The sequence below is a fragment of the Ambystoma mexicanum genome, chromosome 14 (assembly GCF_040938575.1).
Source record: "Ambystoma mexicanum isolate Mex_15411 chromosome 14, UKY_AmexF1_1, whole genome shotgun sequence".
In the NCBI taxonomy this organism is placed as follows: domain Eukaryota; kingdom Metazoa; phylum Chordata; class Amphibia; order Caudata; family Ambystomatidae; genus Ambystoma; species Ambystoma mexicanum.
The window spans coordinates 406,779,698-406,803,440 of NC_090940.1; the positions used below are offsets into that span (position 1 = coordinate 406,779,698).

The 23,743-nt window shown below is 48.1% G+C and overlaps 1 protein-coding gene across 6 annotated transcripts in view; it reads left to right on the plus strand.

The window, feature by feature from the left end:
• Window positions 1-23,743, plus strand: part of BAHD1 (bromo adjacent homology domain containing 1) — an 841,837-nt gene that overhangs the window by 556,377 nt on the left and 261,717 nt on the right. For all 6 annotated transcript variants that reach the window (XM_069637539.1, XM_069637538.1, XM_069637541.1 and 3 more), the window contains one exon: window positions 12,012-13,677. In XM_069637539.1, the coding sequence (XP_069493640.1) occupies window positions 12,057-13,677 (1,621 nt within the window). In that variant the 5' untranslated portion in view covers window positions 12,012-12,056. The remainder of the gene's footprint in view (window positions 1-12,011; window positions 13,678-23,743) is intronic.

The window sequence follows — 23,743 nt, forward strand, 5'->3', positions numbered from 1 at the left end:
GGGGTTGACATTTCCTTCAGAGGAAAGAATTCGGAATATACTACTGCAAATTCCGCAATATCAGTCCGGTCACCAAATAACGGTACGCAAAGCAATGCTTTTGCTGGGCATGATGGCGTCATGTATTTACCTGGTCCCCCACGCGCGCCTGCGCATGCGTCCCATGCAGGAATGGTTGGCGAAACAGTGGTCTCAGGCAAGTGGTCAGTGGGACGATCTAGTGGTCGTTTCGCCAACACTAGTACAAAGCCTTCACTGGTGGACAAGAGAGAATCTTGCACAGGGGAAACCCTTTTACGATCCCGAAGTACAGGCAGTAGTCACTACCGATGCATGTCTGACGGGGTGGGGAGCTCACCATCTCCACCACACAGCTCAGGGTCTCTGGTCTCCCTCAGTGGCCAAGAACCACATCAACCTGCTACAGCTTCTGGCAGTATTCAGAGCGCTTCAAGCGTTCGAGCCCTACCTGCTAAACCTGTCAGTGCAAATCCGGACGGACAGCACGACAGCCATGTTCTACCTGAACAAGCAAGGAGGGACGTGTTCGCCAAATCTATCCAAGCTTGCCCAGAAAATCTGGATATGGGCACTCAGACGGAACATCTTTCTGTCATCACAACATGTTCCAGGGGAGCTCAATTCCCTAGTGGATGCTCTGAGCAGAGACTCCCTCCCAGAGGAACACGAATGGGTTCTACACAGAGAGGTCGTAGAAGATATCTTCTCTCGGTGGGGTTTCCCCACTATAGACTTATTCGCCACAAGCGAAAACAGACAATGCCCAGGATTTGCATCCAGGTTCCCCCAACCAGACTCCCAGGGGAACGCCCTGTGGATGAACTGGTCAGGGATGTTTGCGTATGCTTTTCCACCAACTCCTCATCAGGAAGGTGGTCAACAAGATGAACAGAGAGTCGATGACGCTCGTCCTAGTTGCTCATATGTGGGCAAGACAACTGTGGTTCCCACACCTACGCAGGATGGCGGTGTGCGAGCCCATCAAACCTCCGGCCTGGTACAACCTACTGTCCCAGCACCAAGGTCAAACAGTGCATCAGCAACCCAACTCAATGAACCTGGCAGCATGGCTCCTGAGGTCCTAGAGTTTGGACATCTCAATTTACCACAGAGGTGTATGGACATCCTAAAGGAATCTAGGAAACCAAACGCAAGGCACTGTTACTTTGACAAGTGGAAGAGATTTGTTATCTGGTGCCAGAGTAGACAAATCAACCCAGTTGATTGCACTCCTTCCACTATTGTTACATACATGTTCCACCTGCTAGATGCAGGATTGGTTTTTAACTCACTGAAAGTACACCTGGCAGCCCTGTCGGCATACACCACTTCCCATAACAAGGTCTCGTGGTGGAAAGTACCAGTAGTTGAAGCCTTCATGGAAGGAGTAAAGAGACTTCACCCTCCTATTTCAAACCCACCACCAGGGTGGGACCTTAATGTGGTGCTATCTAAGCTCATGGGCCCCCCTTTCAAACCCATGCATAAAAGCAGTCTCAAACACCTGACTTATAAAACGGCCTTCTTAGTAGCTATTCTATAAGAAGGGTCAGTGAAATTCAGGCTCTGTCAGTGCAGGATCCCTTCTTTACTGTCCATAAAGACAAACTGGTTTTACGCACACACCCTAGTTTCTTACCTAAGTTTATATCTAACGTAAACCTGTCCATCGAGCTTCCGGCTTTCTTCCAGGACCCGCAAAGCTCGGCTGAGGTGAAACTACGCACCCTAGATGTGCGTAGGGCGGTCCTCTACTATGTAAATAAAGTCAGACCGCTAAGGAAAACAGAGCAACTGTTTGTCTCCGTAGCTACAGGCAGAGAGGGAGATCGCATCTCTAAAGGTGCCATCTCGAAGTGGATTATTAACTGTATCCAGCTGTGTTACTCACTCTCTGAAAGAACTCTGCCTTTCACGCCAAGAGCCCACTCTACTAGAGGCATTGGGGCCACTCTGGCTTTCATTGCAAATGTACCCCTTGACACCATTTGCAAAGCAGCTACTTGGAGCTCTATTCACACTTTTACTCAGCATTACTGCATTGACACCCATTTCAAGGCAGATACACAAGCGGTTCTAAGACACTTATTTGCTCATGACCCTTCTCACATCCCACCTCCTTCTTCAGGTACTGCTCACTAATCTATGCACAGCATGTGATCTAAGCAGATTCCACAAGCCTCAGAAGGGATACATTACTCACCGTAATCGTATTTCTGATGCTTGTATCTGCTTAGATTCACATGCGACCCACCCTTCCTCCCCTCTGAGAGAAGGCGCATGGTTGCTTGTAGTCTTACCTTTCTATCTATCTGCTTGGATTATCTGTACTCGCGCTACTCCTCATGCTACCTCATGTCAGAAAAAATACAATCTGAGGATCCTAGACGCGTGAGGGATCTTGGGTACAGTGGACGTCACAATAGGGATAGTATTACTGGCATGCCCTGTGTCGATGCCCATTTTCGAGTTTGGAAAAACAAACTGTAATACTCTGCAGCTTCCACTAGATGTCGGCCTATGCACAGCATGTGAATCTAAGCAGATACCAGCATCAGAAATACGATTACGGTGAGTAATATATATATATATTTCTGAGGCTTGTGGAATCTGCTTAGATTCACATGCTGTGCATAGGCCGACATCTAGTGGAAGCTGCGGAGTATTACAGTTTGTTTTTCGAAAGTCGAAAATGGGCGTCGACACAGGCGTGCCAGTAATACTATCCCTAGTGTGACGTCCACTGTACCCAAGATCCCTCACGCGTGTAGGATCCTCAGATTGTTTTTTTCCGCCATACTGGTCGGAAGCATCTTGCGGAGTTCCCTGGCCTTAGCCATACTTTTGCTGTTATTATAATTATAATTCTTATTCATTCCCTTCCCCACCCCAACGTCGACCCTCAACCTCGACGACGGCTGGAGAAGTCATCGACCGTCGACTGCTGCACGACGGATCTGGGCCTCGGAAGGCCGCTGGCCTCGGCCCGGGCCTAGTAGGCCGCTGGCCTCGGCCCTTACAAGTAGGGAGAGTGGGGGGTGGTACATACTCTTTACTCTTGATATATAGTTACATTTTATATATTCCTACACTTAGCAGCCCGCTGCCTTACGGTGCGTATGGAGGGTACCCCTTTTCAATTCTGCCCCAAGTGCAATCGCAAATACCCTTGGGTCGACAGGCACGCCACGTGCAATCTCTGCTTGCCGAGGGATCACCCCGAAGCGAACTGCAGAGCGTGTAGTAGGTTTAAACCTAAGACACTTAAGGACCGTTCGACAAAGCGTTGGGCCCACCACGCCAGGCAGGAGGCCATGGCAGCGGAGGGCGCCTTCAGCGATGGCAGCGACGCCGTACTTTCGGACGGCGAGGGCATTATGGCGTCGAAAGACAGCCGGCGAGCGCAGGTCCCCGACCTCGGAAGGTCGTCCGGCAGGGCGGCTATGGGGAAGACCCCCGGCGACGCAAGCGCTACACACCTAACACACACTAAACACACTAAGACCAACCGGACCTCGACGACGTCGACTTCCCGGAAAGAGGCACAAAAAGAACGGTCCGACTCGGTGTCCTCTGGGCGCTCTCGATCGAGATCACCTCACGACGCAAGGCAATCATCCACTCTTGCCAAGAGTGCCTCGCTACACACATTAACGGAAGTTCGATCGTCGGGAGACGAAGACGACTTCCACCCCCAGGCCGCGCTCCAAGTTACCGAGACCGCGGTTAACACCAGTGAGGCCCCACGCCCGAAGCACACAGATACCTCTCCAGACCCTCGGCGCCAGGCGTCGAAAGTCTCTGGGGCCTCCAAGGGACAGGGAAAACATTTTTCCACGCACGGGGAGGGGGGGAAACAGCGGAAAGCACAGCCTTCCACCCCTGTAAAGCCATCCTCTCACCCTAGGCAGACAAGTAAACACAAGTCTACCCTTGAAAAGTCCCATAAATCATCACCTGCTAAAGTAATACCCTGTTCCAGGGAATGGTCCAGTGAAGACATAGACAGGGTTATGTCTAGGATGTCTTCCTTGGCTGATTTTTATGATAAGAACCCAGAACACTTTCTTTCATATAACCCTCAAGGGGCCACACCCTCAGGCTCCTCCGATCCTATCCCGCTAAGTAAAAAGCCCCGGGTCGAAAGACCTGAACCCTTCGAGGTTCAGCCTTACTCCACTCCATATTCTACTCCACTCCCCAGTTATCAGGGACAAGTTTTCCCTGAAGAGGACCAGGAGTTTGCAATTATGGAAGAACAAACCGGGACAGATTACTATGCAGAGGATGAGGACCTGGAGGAGGGAGAAGATGAGCAGGAAATTTACAGAGTAGATTCCCCAGTACAAAGCGAAGCCCCAGTTACTGACTCTCCAGTTGATAACCAGCCCCTCCTTAACGAGGTTCTCGCTCGAGCAGCGGAACACTTCCACATCGACACCCACGGTGTACAGGAGGAAAGGGACTTCGCGGAGGAGTTTGTAGGAGAGAGAAGACCGGTCGCTCAGACCATCCCTATCCTCAAATCCATCCAACGAAGAATAGATCCTTCCCTGGTGAATCCTAACCTCACCAGAGCTGTCAACCCCAGAATTGAAAAGATTTTCCGGGCAGCCCAGTCTGACCCTCTGTATATAAGGGGACATCTTAAACCAGATTCCCTAGTGGTGACCAACACTAGAAAAAGGGCTGGCACGCCCTTATCTTCATCAGAAGCTCCTCCCGACAAGGAGAGCAAAAAACTTTACGGGTTTGGCAGAAAGGTAGCCTCAACGTCCGCCTACCAAGCAAGGATTGCGAATTCCACCACCCTGTTGGCTAGTTACAATTGCCATCAATGGGAAGAAGTCGCGGCGCTCATTGCCTCTGCTCCAGAACCGTTAAAGGGCCAGCTGGCTCGGATCTCGGCAGAGGGGAGAGCCGTGTCTGGTTGCATTTTAAAAGCAACTTTCGACGCCGCTGACAACGCAGGGAGATTGATAGCAGAAGGTACTGTTATCAAGAGACATGCGTGGTTACGGCAGTCGGGATTCAAGACAGAAACCCAGGCTTCTTTAATAGACAAGCCAGTGGAACCCGACCTATTGTTTGGGAAAGCGGTCGAAGACGCACTTAAAAATGCCAAAGATGAATATGAGACTCTCAAATCCCTTGGCCAGCTTACCAACAAACCCCCTAACCAGAGGGGGAACAATAATTTTCGTCGCCCACGCGGCCAAAATTCACAAAGAGGCAACTATGCCCAGGGACAAGGTACACAATGGAATAACAACCAGCAGTCTACCCAGAGTTACGGCAGGGGTAACAAGAGAGGTCGTGGAAGAGGCAGAGGCAGCCCCAACAAGGGAGGTGGCACGCCTCCACCAAAACAGTGACGCTCAGTTCAGGGTCCCTTGCCACGCAACCCCAGTAGGGGGACGCATTTCCACCTTCACCCAGGCTTGGGAAGGGATCACCTCAGACAGATGGGTGCTGTCAACAGTATCCGCAGGATATTGTATAGAACTACTGCAGCGTCCCCGGAATCATCCTCCACGACAAAGAGTGCACTCCCTAGAGCATCAAAGGATCCTTCTCGAGGAGATCGCCATTCTGCTAGAAAAGGACGCGATAGAACTCGTCCCAGGACACCAGGTAAACAAGGGTATCTATTCAACTTACTTCCTTGTGCCAAAGAAAGATTTGACAATGCGCCCAGTATTGGACTTACGGCCTGCCAACAAATATGTCAAGCCCCAAAAATTCCGTATGACCACGCTACAAGAGGTAATCCCCCTCCTAAAAAAGGGGGATTACATGGCAACCTTGGATATGAAAGATGCTTATTTTCATATTTCCATGCTCCCAGCGCACAAAAAGTACTTGCGCTTCAAGGTGGACAGTCGCCACTACCAATTCAAGGTACTGCCCTTCGGGATAGCTTCAGCACCAAGGGTATTCACCAAGGTACTGGCGGTGGCGGCTGCACACCTACGCAGGGAAGCAATCCCGGTGTACCCTTATCTGGACGACTGGCTCATAACGGGGGAAACCCCAGGAATTTGCAGGTCAAACATTCAGAGGACTATCGACCTCCTCCACGAATTAGGCTTCTCCATCAACGAGAAAAAGTCAAGTCTGGTGCCAAGCACCTCAAAACAGTTTCTAGGAGCTATCCTAGATACTCAGAAAGGATTGACCTTCCCTTCGGAAGAGAGAATTCGGAATATACTTCTGCAAATTCCGCATTATCAGTCAGGTCAACAGATAACAGTACGCAAAGCTATGCGGTTACTGGGCATGATGGCGTCATGCATTTACCTGGTCCCCCACGCGCGTCTGCGCATGCGTCCCATGCAGGAATGGTTGGCGAAACAGTGGTCTCAGGCAAGTGGTCATTGGGACGATCTAGTGGTCGTTTCGCCAACACTCGTACAGAGCCTACACTGGTGGACAAGAGAGAATCTCGCAAAGGGGAAACCCTTTTACGATCCCGAAGTACAAGCCGTGGTGACTACAGATGCATGCCTGACTGGGTGGGGAGCTCACCATCTCCACCACACAGCTCAGGGTCTCTGGTCTCACTCAGTAGCCAAGAACCACATCAATCTGCTAGAGCTTCTGGCAGTATTCCGAGCGCTAAGGGCGTTCGAGCCCCATCTACTGAACTTGTCGGTGCAGATCAGGACGGACAGCACGACAGCCATGTTCTATCTGAACAAGCAAGGGGGGACTCGTTCGCCAAATCTGTCCAAGCTTGCCCAGAAAATATGGATATGGGCACTCAGACGGAACATCTTCCTGTCATCGCAACATGTTCCAGGGGAGCTCAATTCCCTAGCGGATGCTCTAAGCAGAGACTCCCTCCCAGAAGAACACGAATGGGTCCTTCACAGAGACGTAGTAGAAGATCTCTTCTCTCAGTGGGGTTTCCCCACTATAGACCTATTCGCCACAAGCGAAAACAAACAATGCCCAGGATTTGCATCCAGGTTCCCCCAGCCGGACTCCCAAGGGAATGCCCTGTGGATGAACTGGTCAGGGATGTTTGCGTACGCTTTTCCACCAACTCCTCTCATCAGGAAGGTGGTGTACAAGATGAACAAGGAATCTATGACGCTCATCCTAGTTGCTCCCATGTGGGCGAGACAACCATGGTTTCCACACCTACGCAGGATGGCGGTGTGCGAACCCATCAGACTCCCAGCCTGGTACAACCTACTGTCCCAGCAACAGGGTCAAACAGTGCATCAGGAACCCAACTCTATGAACCTAGCAGCATGGCTCCTGAAGTCATAGAGTTTGGACATCTCAAATTACCACAGAGGTGTATGGACATTCTAAAGGAGTCCAGGAAACCAAATACAAGGCACTGTTACTTTGATAAGTGGAAAAGATTCGTTATCTGGTGCCAGAATAAACAAATCAACCCGGTTGATTGCACTCCTTCCAACGTTGTGACATACATGCTCCACCTGCTGGATGCAGGGTTGGTTTTTAACTCGCTGAAAGTACACCTGGCAGCCCTCTCGGCTTACACCACATCCCATAACAAGGTCTCGTGGTGGAAAGTACCAGTGGTTAAAGCCTTCATGGAAGGAGTAAAGAGACTTCACCCTCCTATTTCGAACCCACCGCCAGGATGGGACCTCAACGTGGTGCTAGCTAAGCTCATGGGACCCCCATTCGAACCCATGCATAAAAGTAGTCTCAAACACCTGACTTATAAAACGGCCTTCTTAGTAGCCATTACCTCCATAAGAAGGGTCAGTGAAATTCAGGCTCTGTCAGTGCAGGATCCTTTCTTTACTATCCACAAGGACAAACTGGTTTTACGCACACACCCTAGGTTCTCACCTAAATTCATATCCAAGTTCCATGTAAACCAGTCCATCGAGCTTCCGGCTTTCTTCCAGAACCCGCAAAGCTCGGCTGAGGTGAAACTACACACCCTAGATGTGCGTAGGGCGGTCCTATACTATGTAAATAAAACCAGACCGCTAAGGAAAACAGATCAACTGTTTGTCTCCGTAGCTACAGGCAGAGAGGGGGATCGCGTCTCTAAGGGCGCTATCTCGAAGTGGATTATCAACTGTATACAGCTGTGTTACTCTCTTTCTGACAAGACTCTGCCTTTTACGCCAAGGGCCCACTCTACTAGAGGCATTGGTGCCACTCTGGCTTTCATTGCAAATGTTCCCCTCGACACCATTTGCAAAGCGGCTACTTGGAGCTCTATTCACACTTTTACTCAGCATTACTGCATTGACACTCATTCCAAGACAGATACACAAGTGGGACAAGCGGTTCTAAGACACCTGTTTGCTCATGACCCTTCTCACATCCCACCTCCTTCTTCTGGTACTGCTCGCTAATCTATGCACAGCATGTGATCTAAGCAGATTCCACAAGCCTCAGAAGGGATACATTACTCACCGTAATCGTATTTCTGATGCTTGTATCTGCTTAGATTCACATGCGACCCACCCTTCCTCCCCTCCGAGAGAAGGCGCATGATTGCTTGTAGTCTTACCTTTTCTGTCTATCTGCTTGGATTATCTGTACTCACGCTACTCCTCATGCTTCCTCATGTCAGAAAAAATACAATCTGAGGATCCTACACGCGTGAGGGATCTTGGGTACAGTGGACGTCACACTAGGGATAGTATTACTGGCACGCCTGTGTCGACGCCCATTTTCTACTTTCGAAAAACAAACTGTAATACTCCGCAGCTTCCACTAGATGTCGGCCTATGCACAGCATGTGAATCTAAGCAGATACAAGCATCAGAAATACGATTACGGTGAGTAATGTATCCCATATATATATATATATATATATATATATATATATATATATATATATTGCACTCTTCCCTAGCCATTGGCAAGTGATAATTGTCTCTTGGCTAGTAAGACATGTATGCTGTGTGTATTTGTAGGATTGAGATTGCAAGTGGCGCTTTATGGCTGGTTAGTAGCTTGCAACTTGACATTTTGCACTGTGTACTTCCCCCACCACTCTTCTATCCTTCCTCTGTTTCACTCCTCCTACCTCTTACGATCACACATTTGTTACTTCTCATCCCACTCCACTTAACTGCTCCACACTATGACTTCCCTCCTCTATGCTACTCCTACCACTACCATACTTTTCAGGGATAAAAATTAAGATTTGATGATCAGGAGCTACAATGAGCTCCTTGGTGTCAGACATTACACAGTAGGCAGGAGCTCCCGCGGGGGAACGAAGATGGAGTACACAGTGCAATGCAATCTATCTTGACATGCACAATTTAACTTTTTGCCCACTATGTCTGTGATCCATTATATCTATGTGAGTCCTAAATGTGTTCTCCTCTTCATTTCAATTCTAAAACGAGCAAAGTTAATGTAAAATCTGCATGTTTGTAAAGGCACCAGTTCGCATGGGGAGCCTAAAGTAGCTCCTGGTGCCTGCTGGTTTTAAGCTAACCAAGCTCTCCAATGGTAGAAGCAGGAGCTAAATAGCTCGCAGCAATTTCGAACCCTGCTCTTCCTACCACATTACTCCTCCCCCACAACTGCTCTCCTGCCGTCCTACGACTCTCCTGCCCTCCTACGACTCTCCTGCCCTCCCACGACTCTCCTCCCCTGCTGCTGTTCTGCTCCCCTCCCACTCTCCTTGTCCCACTGCTACTAACTTCCCACTACTGCTCTTCCCCTCCCATTACTACTCCCCTCCCATTACTACTCCCCTCCTTCAACTACGACCCTTCTGCTGCTCCTACTATTGCTCCCCTCCTCCCACTACTTACTCGCCTCCTATTACTACTACACTCCTCCCTCCCAGCTATCCAAACACTCAAACTCCTGCTTCACAATCACTCCTTACATTAGTTTACTCTACTCACTTGCCACAAAAACACATAGTCACACTACAGAACCCCTTTCACTCATAAACCAGTACCTCTCTTGCTGCCCGAATGGGTCTATACCCTGCCCACTTTCCCTTCAATGACTTCCTACAGAATAGAAATACTGGCGGTTTGGGTGGCTTAGTGTCCTGGGTCGAGCTTGGGATCTGTTCTGGTAGCTCACAGATGAGTTCTATGCAGAATGGGATCTCCTGTATCAGTCCCTGGTGTTTCAGTGGGTTTGACACTTTTTTTGGTCATTGGTCGCTTCTGGTGATGTTTAGTGAATGCTGCATCCGACCATAGCTTTCCCTTCTGCCTCTCTGGTCGTTCAACTGCGGTGTGGGGCTACCGAGGTGGTGCTTTCTCTCTCTCCTGAAGACACTCCGCGCACCAGCAGTCCTCCACTGTATTCGAGGGATCTGGGCCCACCTCCGCATGGTTGGGATGTGCCGGGTCAGGACACAAGTTGGATGCCTTTCATGGATGAGCGACTAAAAAAATGAAATACGCTAGCGATTATGCTGTAATGGAGGTATGGCGTGAGATGAAAGTGGTCTAAACAGATATATTTCGGCACAAGGGACAGAGACAGGAATTGGGGTTTTCTCTGAAAACGGTCTTCCCCTAGGGAAAGGACTATCTCTTGGTGGGTTTTTTGCCCGACTTCACCTTCCCCCTTTTGACAAGTCCAGGGTATTGGCCTTGTCACAATATATGATAAATATATATATTCTGTCAAGTATTATATACATCCTGCATTCTTTTTTTAAGCTAAGCACAGGTCATAGTAGATCGTAGACAGGTGTTGACGTTTTTGCAGTGTGGGCATGTAGTTCAAAGAAGTAGTTGTAGGATGGGATCGAAATTAACAGGTAGGTGGGTCTTGGCCAGTTTCCAGATTTGTCTTTCATTTGGCTGAGCCAGGAGAGCAATCCATTGCATGGAGCAAAACTTCATATGAAGTATCGACCTGTACTGTTTCTTCAGTTTTTGCGTCTGAGAGGGGGAGTATGATTGTAGAATAGGGGGCTTTTTGAGAGGTTTTAGGTTGGAGGTGTGCGTTGTGTGTGCACGTCTGTCTGAAGCAAATAAGAAATCTTCCTGATTCCAGCAGTTATGTTTCTCCTTTTCACCATACTTCAGAATAGAACCGTGCTCGTAATAGTGATAGCATTCCGAAACCATTGTATCCCGTTTTCTTTGCTCACGTGGTATTACATTCATTGAGCATTTGTCCTGTAAAAAGGCTAATGATTTCTGGAGAAATATCCTGCATTCAAGTCATACGATATAGACACTGGGACCAAGAAACTCCCTCATAAATTTGCTATACCGTCACACCAATGACACAGGAATTATCCATGGTGATGTTCAGAGAATCGTAGACTAACCAGTAAGCTTGGAATGGAAGGCTGTATGCCAATTTGAGAATGAAGTGCCTGATCAGAGAGATGAAAAAGTATCTGCTATGCAAGAAAAAAAGAGGAAGGAATGACTGGAAGTTGAAGAGCAGTCCTCGTTACTTGACAAGTGGTCTGAGTGTTGTTTCCCATCAAATAGTTAGTTGTCAGGATAGCGCAAATATGTATGAAAAAAAACTTTGCAGATCATTAAACCAAAGGGAAATGATAAAAAATAGTTCTCTAGTCACTGTGAAAGCGTAACTGGATTTTACTATTGCTTCTATGATTTCCCCTGCTACTTGATGACTTTTCTCCTTGATTACTTTGGTTATTTTGTTTTAAACATTCCGTTCTATGTTCTAACATTGGCCTAATCCTCATCTGTTAAGGTTTTAGTGCCTACTTGTTCTGTGAGTTTCTTGTTGATTGCTATCCGAACCTGTGCCTCCACGGAGGTGGTTAAAAAAACTGGATTCATTGGCATGGTAGGTCAGGGCACCATCATGACACAAAACATGTTCTCTACTTAGTATGTCATGTTTTTAAAAATGTTTTTTAGGATTAAGTTTATTTACAGTTAAACGATTTGGCTGAGCTGAAGTTAAATGTTACCTTGATAAACAGCACTTTATTTTTACCCAGAAAGTTCTTGATGTGATGTTTTTGAAGATCTTAGTCAATAATGGTTGTCCTTTCCGTTTCTTTGCAGAAATTCGCTTTGATTGTGTGATTTCCCCCCCTCCACTCCTCTCCTATGACCCACGCATGGAAGAAACACCTTCTCCTGCTTAAGGAGCCGGTTGGTTCCACTGACCTTATTGTGATGTGGACAGAGGCAGAAAGGATGGATATCCTGGAGGCAGAACGCAGTGTTGAAGGAGCCATCAGGGGACAACCCTGCAAGCCTCTGTACTCTAGGGTGGGCAAAGTCACAAGGTGTGAAAAAGTACAGAAATCCTACCCATTACGGAAACGCCTATGTCCAGTAAAGGATAAAACGTGTAAAGTGCTCCTTACCAGACTGGAAGATGTAACGGGTTCTATGACAAATGATAGCCAAAGCGATACCTGCTGGATAAGTGATGCGACTGCTGGTTGTTTCCCAGAAAATGTTCACAATGGTAATAGTAAAATGGAAATGAGCCCGGCTCATTCAACGCGACGAAAGTGCAGAACGGGGTGTTCAGTGAAGGAACTGGACCCTGACCCTCCGGAACCTCGGAAGCGTCGGCTGGCCTCACTGAATGCTGAAGCAGTGAATAATCTGCTCTTTCAAAGAGAAGAGCCCAGGGTTTCTGCCAGACATTTTCGTAGAGACCCCACCAAAGTTACTTCAGAATGTATTTCCAAGAGTCTCAGTGGAATGCCTGAAAAGAAGTGCACTTCGCTACAAAAATCCACACAAAAAGTGTGTGGCCGAAGGAACAGAAATGTATTGAGCACGGAATGCAACATTTCCATTCAGTCACTGGACAACGTTTCGGAAGAGGTTAGCAAAAGTGGGGAGAATGAAGTCGTGCATCATCCAGCTCCAAAGAGACTCGCAAGTCTGAATGCTGTGGCATTTCTGAGACTGACTCATGAAAAAGTCCATCCCATGAGACCGAGGAGTAAATTGGCTCCTGACCTTAGGTCTGAGAACCACTGCACCAAACCAAAAGTTAAGTGGGCCAAATCAAACAAAAAGAACTGTGTGAAGTCCAAAAATGAAATGTTACATGGACCCTTAGAGGATCGGAATGGGTGGCAGGAAGAACTGAACAATGATTTACAGAAAACCGAACAGGAGCCCCCGAGAATTGCTGCTAAAATAGATAGCATCCAGAACGAGCCTTCATCGAACTATCATGATGGTATAGAGGCTTTATATCACAGACTGCCTTTGCTAATGGGAGGTCAAGCTGCAATGAAGCCTGAGATCGGGCGACCAGGGGAGAAGTCGCCCACTCCCAAACAGGAGTTTCATCAGCCATCATTCCCATTGCATCAGCTCCACACTTTGCCTATTCCGGGCATTCCCACGGATTGTACCTGCCTCTTTGAATCTTCAGACATAACCCCATTGGATGGGTTCTATGTTTCCTATAGCCAAAGTGGAGTACAGTACAATAACTTCTCACGCTGTTCTCTGTACCCCAAAGGAGAGGAATTTTCGCAGCCAGCAGCCTGTGAAGGTATCTTGGTTTCACAGAGTACTCTACCATCGAGTACTCCTTTTCGGCACCTACGAAGCTGCAATTCTGGATACTGCTTTGGGGATGATAATGGGGTGAACAGTTACAGCCTCTGTGGAGTTGTGCATTTGCCATTTACCAGGATTAGCAACGTACACACAGGACACAGCAATTATCCTTACAAAATGCCTTTTACAGCAGGTAAGAAAATCACTGTTTATGTACAATGTTTGGGTTGCCGTGTTGGACTGTAAGTTTGATAGCCTATTCATACAGCCGTTTGGCCTTTTCATTTGATTAAATGAATCATGCTTACTGATGTACCCTGGGCCAGGTAAGTACCTTTACAAGGAGCAGGAACCAGTCTGACACAGGTAGGTGCCAAAGGAAAGATGCTTCTTTATTCTTTGTTTCAGTTACAGGTTAGAAATGGGAGAGCAGGGTCTGAGCATCCACTCTGGTTCCTTCCTTCGCTCCAAGTCCCCAAGCAACAGGTCCCCCAGGTTCCACACACACACATCACTGCATTCCACTAGGCCTTTCAATGCAATCACCCAGCACACATCCATTCCAGGTCACTACACATTCCTTTTAAACATGGTGACATTCATGCTAGGAGAGTTTGCATGTAATCGGGTTGTGATCTGGATTGTAGTTTACTGTATAATTTAAATGAGCCGGATCAAGTGCTTCTTCCCAGGTTATGGTTCTAATTTGTCAGCATTAAGGTACCTTTTCATGGTGGTAATTCGTCATGATTGTGGTTTGTGACGTGTCACTTGATTTTAGGGAAAAGGTCATTTGTCAAAAAATATTTTGATAGGCACGGTAGTTGGTTTGAGCACTCTTAACCTCGACATATTTGTATGATGATAGTATTACCTAGAGAATCTGTAGTGGAGGGAAGGGGATGTAAGGCAGGGAAGATCCTGTGAATTGTGTGGAGTGAACGGATCCAGCAAGTGCTACCCATACCCATTATTATGTTTAGTCATTTCAGTCCCTCAGACGTCCTTCAGTGCACCATGCTGCTCCTTTCTACCAGAGTAGTGGGAGGTATGTTGGACCTCTAACAGGGGCACACCTGCCTATGCATGATTAAGTGTGGTGATTAGTGACAGGGTGTGCAAATGTTTTTCTTGATGGATTGGGCATCTTTTCACTTTTGATTATCTCTACACAGACCAGTGACGGCTGGTGAATTCTTTTAATTGTAGGGGCGTAAATATTTGCCAAAAATGAGTGCAAACAACTGAGCATAGCAAGGTAGTCCAAACCAACCAAGGGGGTTTGTCAGGGCCCAGAGAAAATGTTTTGAATAATAAGTTAAAATGGTGCATTATACAGCATACTTTCTGTGAAAAATTGGGCAAAATGCCAAACTGTTTGCAATAATTTCTTATAGGTAACGCATAAATAAAACAATAATGCAAGTCACAAACAGTGCAAAGGAGCATTTATCAGTGCATTTTCATGATACCTTTCCCCACTATATATGCCAGTATAAAAAATATGTTCACGCTGGCTGTGCCCATACATTTCCATGCTGGCTGCACCAATACATGCCAGTATTCCCATATGAGAACATACTCATATTTGCTTTGTGCATAATGCCAGTAATGATACTATGTGAAAACATGTCCAAGCTGGCTCTGCCAATACGTGCCAGTACCTGCACATAAGAACACACCACACCACGCCACAATAAGAAAACATGTCTGAACCATTACACTCCCTGTGTTTGCTTTTTCATAAAAAGCCATTAAGAAATTATGTCGCAGTGAGAAATGGCTAGACTGGTGGCAAAATGGCAGTCTAGCTACTTAATAGCACTTATCATGCATGCTAAATGTTGTTAAGTGGCTAGACTGCACTGCGTTGCTTCAGCCAGTCTGGTTATTTTTTTCTGATACCGGCATGGCATTTTTTACTGGTCATCAATGTTAAAGCAAACATCTTCAACATTGCAAACACTTCTCATGTTTGCTGCCCAGTTCAAAATGCAACCTCCCTCCCCCCCCCCCCCCCCCCACACATCCTCAGAGCAGGCCTCTGACTTGATGGTACCCCCAAATCAAAGGACTGCTCACTGTGCTGGTAAGGCTTATGAAACTCCCTTACCCCAAATCGGAGGCCCTTGAGCGGGTCTGATTAGGGGATGCGGATGCACCCATACATACACATTCACTCGAGCTCCCATACACTTTCATTCTTTCATTCGCAAGCACACCCACACAACATACTTTTTCGTTCACACATCTACAACACATTCTTTTTCTTACCTGCAGGCCCATTTTAGGATCCACTCCAGGTCCCGCAATGTTCTCCAGCTCCTGCGCACCAGGAAGCGGGGAGCACTTCCTGGTTCCTGCACATGTAGGCAGGAACCGTATCATCTCTTGGAGGATGCTCTACAGCTCTGTACGTGCAGGGAGGCTCAGGAGCACCCCCTTGCACATTCAGTGAAGATTAATTAAATGAAACCTGGGTCCTTTAAAAGGGAATGCAGAGGAGAGACCAGGGTGCAACCTCAGCTCAAACCTGATCAATCTGTATATCAATGACCTTCCTACGTTATTAGAGGAATCCTAGGCCGCCCTACGTTACTAGATGAATCCTAGGCCCCAGATATAAATAAAATGCCTGTTTTGTGCAGACGATTTGGTCATACTGGCACCCACTGAGGAAGAATTCCAAGGACCTCCTTGAAGACTACTGCCAGATCTTGACCATATTGGTGAACCCAAATAAGACTAATGTCATGGTATTGCAGAATAAAGGAAATAACAGCAACACATTCAAACTATTCTTTAAAGCACAGATTCGTTTTTTTTTTTTTAAATTAATAACACGTTCGGCTACTTGAGCCTTTCGTTACACAGAGCATAAAAGGAAACAGCAATAACATCCATAAAGCCAAGAATATTAGCAATTTCAAAACCACACAACGCAATAGAATTTCAAAATATATAAAATATTTCCATCCAACAATGCAACACAGTTCATAGACAACTATTCAAATGGAACCCATAAAACGGGCCAGACAATTAATGAACATCCCTAGCAGCCTCCAAGGGACCATTAGAGAACCTTTCAAGAATCAAAAAGGTTTTCTGCTTAGACTTTGACTTGCGGCCCAAATGTTCTCACATTTTCCAAGCAAAAACAAGGGGGGGGGGGGGTTCTGGGAGTTTCTCTACTACCAGCCTATATCCCGGGTTAGAGTCCCAACCAGAGTCTTAAGCTCACAATCCTTTCACAGAAGAGAAACTTCCAATACATATCAGCCTTTGTCCTGCCTAAGGGCAGTCCAGCACCAAAATGCCTGGCAATTCTCCTCTGAACAAGTACCAACAGCAACCCCAGACATGTGTTTTGGCCTGGTTGGGCCTCGTCAGTGAGGTGGAGCTGTGCCTCTCTAAGAACAGTGAGCAAGGGTTCCACGTCTGGATTACCCTAGTAATTTAGGGTGAAAACCCAAAGCTACGTAATATGCAAAAACAAGGGGGGGGGGGGTTCTGGGAGTTTCTCTACTACCAGCCTATATACCGGGTTAGAGTCTCAACCAGAGTCTTTAGCTCATCCTTTCACAGAAGAGAAATTTCCACTACATATCACACTTTGTCCTCCCCAAGGGCAGTCCAGCATCGAAATGCCTTCAAATTCTCCTCTGAACAAGAGTACCAACAGCAACCCCAGACGCATGTTTCGGCCTGGTTGGGCCTCGCCAGTGAGGTGGAGCTGTAACTCCCTAAGAACAGTGAGCAAGGGTTCCACGTCAAGCACCTGACTAAATGAAGCAATAATTTTAGTGATTTCTGTTCAGTCTTCCTGGAAAAATGACATTGCTGCTTTCAGGATTGTCTAGTAGGCCTTCTCGCTGTAAAGTGGATATGAGACAAGTTGATCATACCTGGTCATCCTGAGCCATGAAGAAATAATGGCAAAGATTCTCACTCCCTCCTTAACATACCTTGATTTGCAGGTTCTTTGCACAGTCCTATTCCTTCATATTGCTTCTAAGTGTCAGATTGTCTGCTCTGGCCAAAGCAAATGGGTTTCTCTGATGGGATTTGGACAGAACTTTTGAATATGGTTGTTGCCTTAGGGCAGATACATAAACCCCAACCCAACTTAAATGAGCTAGCCAAATCAATTCCATGTCAAGTTTGTTTGTTTAGCTCATATTGGTTAGAATTTACTTGGGCAAGTAAAAACTTGTACGAGAGTCTGTTAGAAAAATGTTAATCCAGGATTCTCGCCATGCCTAGAGTACAAAGCTCTTCCATTAATTGTTTCCTGTAGATTGGGATGAAAGTATGGAAGAACTGCACATTCTATGCCATGTACACCAGATTTTCATTTGGCGATGTTACTCTTTCAACTGTATGTCTGGCAGGACTTTTAATTATTCCGAATTGCTGAGCAAAAGAAACCAGATCTGCTTGCAAAGCTGCACTCTGAAATCATTGCAGCAAATGTAGGTAGGTGCTGCCTCCAAAACGTAGTTTCACTAATACTCCTACGTTCTGTCCCCTTTCCTCCATACTTATGGGACATTCCTCCATCCTGTGGGACGGGACCGGAGCGCTTTGTAAAAACATCCAAAAATGTTTCAACATTTTTAGTCCTTCCTCTCTTTCTACACAGGGTCCGGAACACGGCCGTAACCCCGGCCATCTCGGCTCTGCATCGCCCATCAGTCCTTTTCTTCACTTGTTCGGGACTGGACGTGCTTCCATCCGCGGAAGATCTTCTTTCCTTTTTTCCTCCTCTGGCTATCGCTAGCGATCGTGTACTAGTCTGTCTATGTCATTCAAGCTAGACTTTCCAGATTGTTCATCGTGTCACTGACTCTTAGCGAGGGCGGATCCCCATCCTCTTTGTCTAGAGTGTTTGGGTCCGGACCGCCGTTGGGACTCCTGTTTTTATTGCGATTCCCTTTCGGTCCGGGCACTTCAACGTCGGTTGGAGCGGCGGGAGAAGGTGTTTACTCCTCCTTCACATTTTCAACCGTTTATCGACGAAAAGAAGAAATGCCCGGTAAGTTCTTTACTTTTCAGAGCACCCCGGCCGGGAGATACTTTCCGGGCTCTTCCCGAGCCGGGAGGAGCGTCAGCCGCTCTGTCACCGGGGATTGCCCCGAGGTGCCTTCTGGGCCTAATAATTGTACCAGAGTTTTCTCCGAGGGTCTCCGTAAGGGGCCTGTGGATACCGGAGTACGCTCCGAGGCCCCTCCTTCTACTAAGTCGTGGGGTACCGGAGCTCGCTCTGAGGCCTCGTTATCGGCTTCCCTCAAAAGTACCGGGGTGCACCCCGAGGCCTTGGTTGGGCTTGGTGTTACCGAACGGATGTTCGAGGCCCGTGCTAGTAGGTCTGTTACTGGACCTGGGTACGAGGTCCCTCGTACAGAGGCTAAAGTAACCAACATTTCTGAGAGGCCTGGCAAGGCCTTATCGGTGAAAGTTGTTTCTCACCGTTCCCGCTCTTGTGGAGACGCCAGAACTGTTGAGGGGGTAAGGGGTGAAAGTTCTTCCTTTACCCCCAGTGCCGAGGTCCTTCCTGTGAAAGCTAGTTTGGCTATTGGTATGTCGCAAAAACATTCCAGGCCTCATAGTACCGGCTCAGCCGATGTTCCTTATGTAAAGGCTAAAATTAAGACCCCTGATCCATCGGCGGGGACCCCTGCCTCACTTCCTCACGTGCCGCAGTTGCCCTCAGTTGATGGCAAAATGGCGGCCTTTCCCGCCACGACCACGGTGGCCATTTTGGATGCTTCCCCTAAAACTACGCCATCGGCCTCATGTGTAGGGGTTGGTTCTGTGGGTGAACATAATTCCTTGTGCGCATCCGTTTTGCCCGGTTTATGACGAACGCCGGATGCCCCTTCCGCACAATGTCTAATTGCCTGTGGGTTCGGCACCCTTGATTTTTGTGGATACATCGGGGGATGGGCCTGTGTGGCAACCCTCCCCTTTGCGTCCCTGGAATTATCCTCCTAATGAGAGGCCTCCTCCGGTAGCTCCAAAACCGTCTCCGGAGGACGCCTTTTTCAGAAAATTTCAGACGCTCATGCGTACCGACCCCATGAGAGAGTATTTCAAGGGTATTTTTAGGGAGATTTGCCCGCCTGCGCCTCCGGCTCCCACCGCTCCTCCAATGGCGCCGCCCTTGCCTGCGGTGCCTCCCACTACCCTTCCGCCCTTGCCTCCATTGACCCCTGGTGACAAGGCAGGATCCTTACCTGTTGGATGATGTGCAGGGCGATCAGGACAGCGAAGACCAGCCCTGTTCTATTAGAGCTTTTCATGACCGGGTAATGGACATGATGTGCCTATTGGATGTTCCGGTGCCCGAGGCACCCGCACCGCAGGTTGGGAGCCTCCTCTCTGGGGGATGCTCTCGAGATTCCATGGCACAACATGAGGGTTTATGCCTTCCTGCCTCTGGTTCTTCGGACGATTTGCAAATTGAAGAACTCAGTGAACTGTTCCCTTCTACTCATAGCCCCGTGGTGGCCGGCCAGGTTTTGGTTCTCAGAACTTCAACACCTGTCGGTGTATCCGCCGATCAGGTTACCAGTGACCCCCGATCTTCTTCACCCGGGGGAACAACAACTGTGGCACCCCTCCCCACAATCACTCAGCTTGGCGGCATGGTGCCTGAGTTCAGGTCTTTAGAACATCTTAGCCTGTCTGCGGATAACATGCGCATTATTCAGGCAGCCAGAAAACCCTCGACTAGGTCCCAGTACAGAAGCAAATGGCTCAGGTTCTGTCATTGGTGTTTAAACAAGCAGCTGGACCCAAGGGGGGGGGGGGCTAACAATTGACACGGTACTGTCCTTTGTATCCCACTTCGCAGAGTCGGGTGTTCACGTTCTGTCATGTAGAACTTATCTTTTGGTGGTTTCCGCCTACCTATCTACGGACCAATGCTCTTACTCTCTATCTAATGCAGTAGTTAAGAGACATTTTGCAGGCTTGACGCGCCTTTATCCTCCGACTAGTAGTTTGCACCCGGCGTGGGATCTAAATGTGGTCCTGACAGCGTTTTGCCATAAACCTTTCGAACCAATGGCCACGGTGGACCTCAAACACCTGTCGTGTAAGGTGTCCTTTTTGGTTGCCGTCACTTCAGCAAGGCGCGTGAGTGAGCTCCAGGCTTTGTAGGTGGAGTATCCTTTCTTGGTTTTTCACAAGGATAAGGTGGTCCTACGGACCAATCCTGCTTTCCTGCCAAAGGTGGTCTCTGCTTTCCATCTGAACCATTCAATCTCCCTGCCGGTCTTTTTTCCGAATCCCGTATCAGAGGCGGAAAGGGTTCTGCCTTGCCTGGATGTTAGAAGGGCTCTTAAATTCTACCTGGACAGAACATCCGAATTTAGGAGCTCTTCTCAACTGTTTGTGACCTTTGGTAATCCACAAGGTAAGCAGGCCTCTAAGGCGACAATCTCCCGGTGGATCTCTGCCTGCATTATGGCGTCTTACACTATCCAAGGGCTGAAGCCTCCTAAAGGTATTCAAGCACACCTGGTGCGGGGCAAGTCAGTCGCAGTTTCCTTTCAAAAATATTTCCCCTGGGAGACCATCGCAAAGGTGGCTACTTGGGCCTTGTAACGCTCACCTGATTTCCACGGAGGCACTGGACTGAGCTGTTGCCGTGTCTTCTAGTGTGACTCGTAGATCTCGGCCTTCTCCTAGGGCTGGTCCCCTTCTCACGATGTACCGGACGTGTAGAGTGAGGTGTCTGCAGACGTAAGAACAAGGATTTAGGAACTGGATTGACTGAACTTCTCCTTCCTCAGTCCTCTTATTCGAACCCAGGGCGTGGCTTGCTCACCTTAGATATATTAAGGCCGGGCTCTCCATCCTGCGTCTTTGCAGGGGCGCAAGTACCAGTTACTTCACTGGTTCACTGACAATCCTCTTGATTGCAGAGGTTGATGTTGGAAGATACCGCCGTTTACCGCACGAGCGGTTTCTTGATAGTTATTGGAGCACCCGTAATTTAGTCCCTTGCTCAGTCTCAGGGTGTCAAGATTGAAATTGTAGAGGAATGATGCGGCGAGCAGGTGAGTAGGAAAGATGACCGGTTGCTGTCACCCTTTCTAATGTCTCTCTTTGTCCTGCAGGTTTAGGTGCAATGGACGCTGATGAATAAGTGCCCAGGATCGTGCAAGCGCGTATGTACGAAGAAGATGAAGCGCGGTGCACGTAAGTAAAATGACTGCTGTTTGTTTCAAAAGCACGCCTTAATGTCTCTTTTGTCCTTGCAGATCGTGGATGCAGAGAGCGTTGCTAGATGGATGCCGGCGAACGTGCGAGCGCGTAAGTTGAAAGTTTATGGTTGGTTTAGAATGCGCCTTAAAATGTCTCCCTTTGTTTTGCAGATGCCGGCATGCAGCGCTTCTTGAAGTTCAGAACGTGCGGAGCGCAGGTAAGCAATTCAAGAATGCAATGCTTAATCAAGTCCTTTTCTTTGCAGATGTCGATGGGGAGCCGAAGAAAGCGGCGGAAGGCTTTGGAAGATGCCGCCGTATTTGGTAAGTAAGAGCGCTGCTCTCGAATTGAATTCTGCTAACCTGTTGTTTTGTCTTGGCAGGTGCAGCTGAGGATCGGATCTCTAGCAGGTAAGGAATTCGTTTTCACAGGAACTGGAGCTGAAGAATCTCAGGAAGACTGGAGCTGACACGGTGAGCGTCCTGCTGCAGATGCAGAATAACGCGAAGCACGTTTCATCAATCGGGTGTGGTTTAAATAGCCTTCTGTAGTGCTTAGGCGTCTTCTTCCACAGCCTCGCCCAGGTAAGAAAAGAGTTCCTGTGTTCTGATTCCAGGGAGTGGTTCCTGCCCCACCCAGACAGGAAAAGTAGTTCCAGGCAGAGAAGGATCAGAAGACCATCGAGCTGGTAAGTAAGCAGCATGGTCTGCTGCAGGTAGGTCCACCCAAGCACTCTTAAGCATTATGAGCCCGGCGCTTCCAGCGCCGGGACCGGTCATCTTTATGAGCCTGGTGCCACTGGCGCCAGGACAAGGTCCAAAAGGTCCCGATAGGGACTGGCTGGTACCCAGGATCAAGGTTATGGGCCTGCTTCCAAGGATGTGAGGCAAGTCCTGACCCCTTGGAAGCAGGGATCATGACAGCACCCCCCCCCCCCCCCCCCCCTCAAGGCCCCTCCCAAGCTTGACTTCTCCGGGGGTCTTGGTTTGTTAGGAAATGTTCGATGAAATTTCTTGACTAAACGAGGTGCGTGGACATGTTCTGCAGGTTCCCAAGACCTTTCCTGGGGGCCATAACCTTTCCAGTCAATCAGGTAGTATAGCCTTGATTTGGAGATTTTGGAATCTAAGATGTTTTTGATTTCAAACTCGAGTTCTCCATCAACTAGGATAGGTTCTGGAGATTTAGTCAATCGGGTCTCTGGCTGCACAGGTTTTAGTAGCGAGACATGGAAGACTGGGTGCATTTTCATATGAGGGGGCAAGTCCAACTTGACTGCCACTGGGTTTATTATGGTAGTGATTGAGTAGGGTCCCAGGTATCTTGGGTTGAAGGTGCGCGGTCCTTTTAGAGGTAAATGTTTGGTGGATAACCAGACTTGATCTCCTACTTGATATTGAGGGGCCTCCTTCCGATGTTGGTCTGCTCCTTTCTTGTATTGTTCCTTAGCCCTTTGCAGATGAGAAGTGGCTTCCTTAAAGGCTTGGGTGATTGCAGAATGCAGGTGGTCTACTGCTGGTGTCCCTAAATCCTGAGGTGGATCCAGATTAGAGGTTTGAGGATGGCTACCATATAAAAGAAAAAACGGGGTTTTTCCGGTTCCAGAGTGGACTGAATTATTGTAAGCGTACTCGGCTATCCAAAGGATGTCCTTCCAAGTTCTTTCTGTTTGTTGCAGCATGCAGCGTAAGTACTGTTCCAAACTTTGATTGGTCCTCTCGGTCTGTCCGTCGGTTTGGGGGTGGTGACTGGTTGAAAGCCTTACATCAATTTGAGCCAACCGACAGCAACTCTGCCAAAAGTGGGAGACAAATTGACTTCCTCTATCCGAGATTAAAACTGAAGGAAAGCCGTGCAACCGAACAATGTTTTCGAGAAACTCCCGGGCCAGGATTGCTGCTGACGGTAGACCTTTCAGTGGGAAGAAGTGCGCCATCTTGGAGAATAGGTCCACGATTACTAAGATCGTATTATATCCGGAACATGAAGGTAAGTCGGTGATGAAATCCATGGAGAGAGTATGCCAGGGACGAGGTGGGATGTCA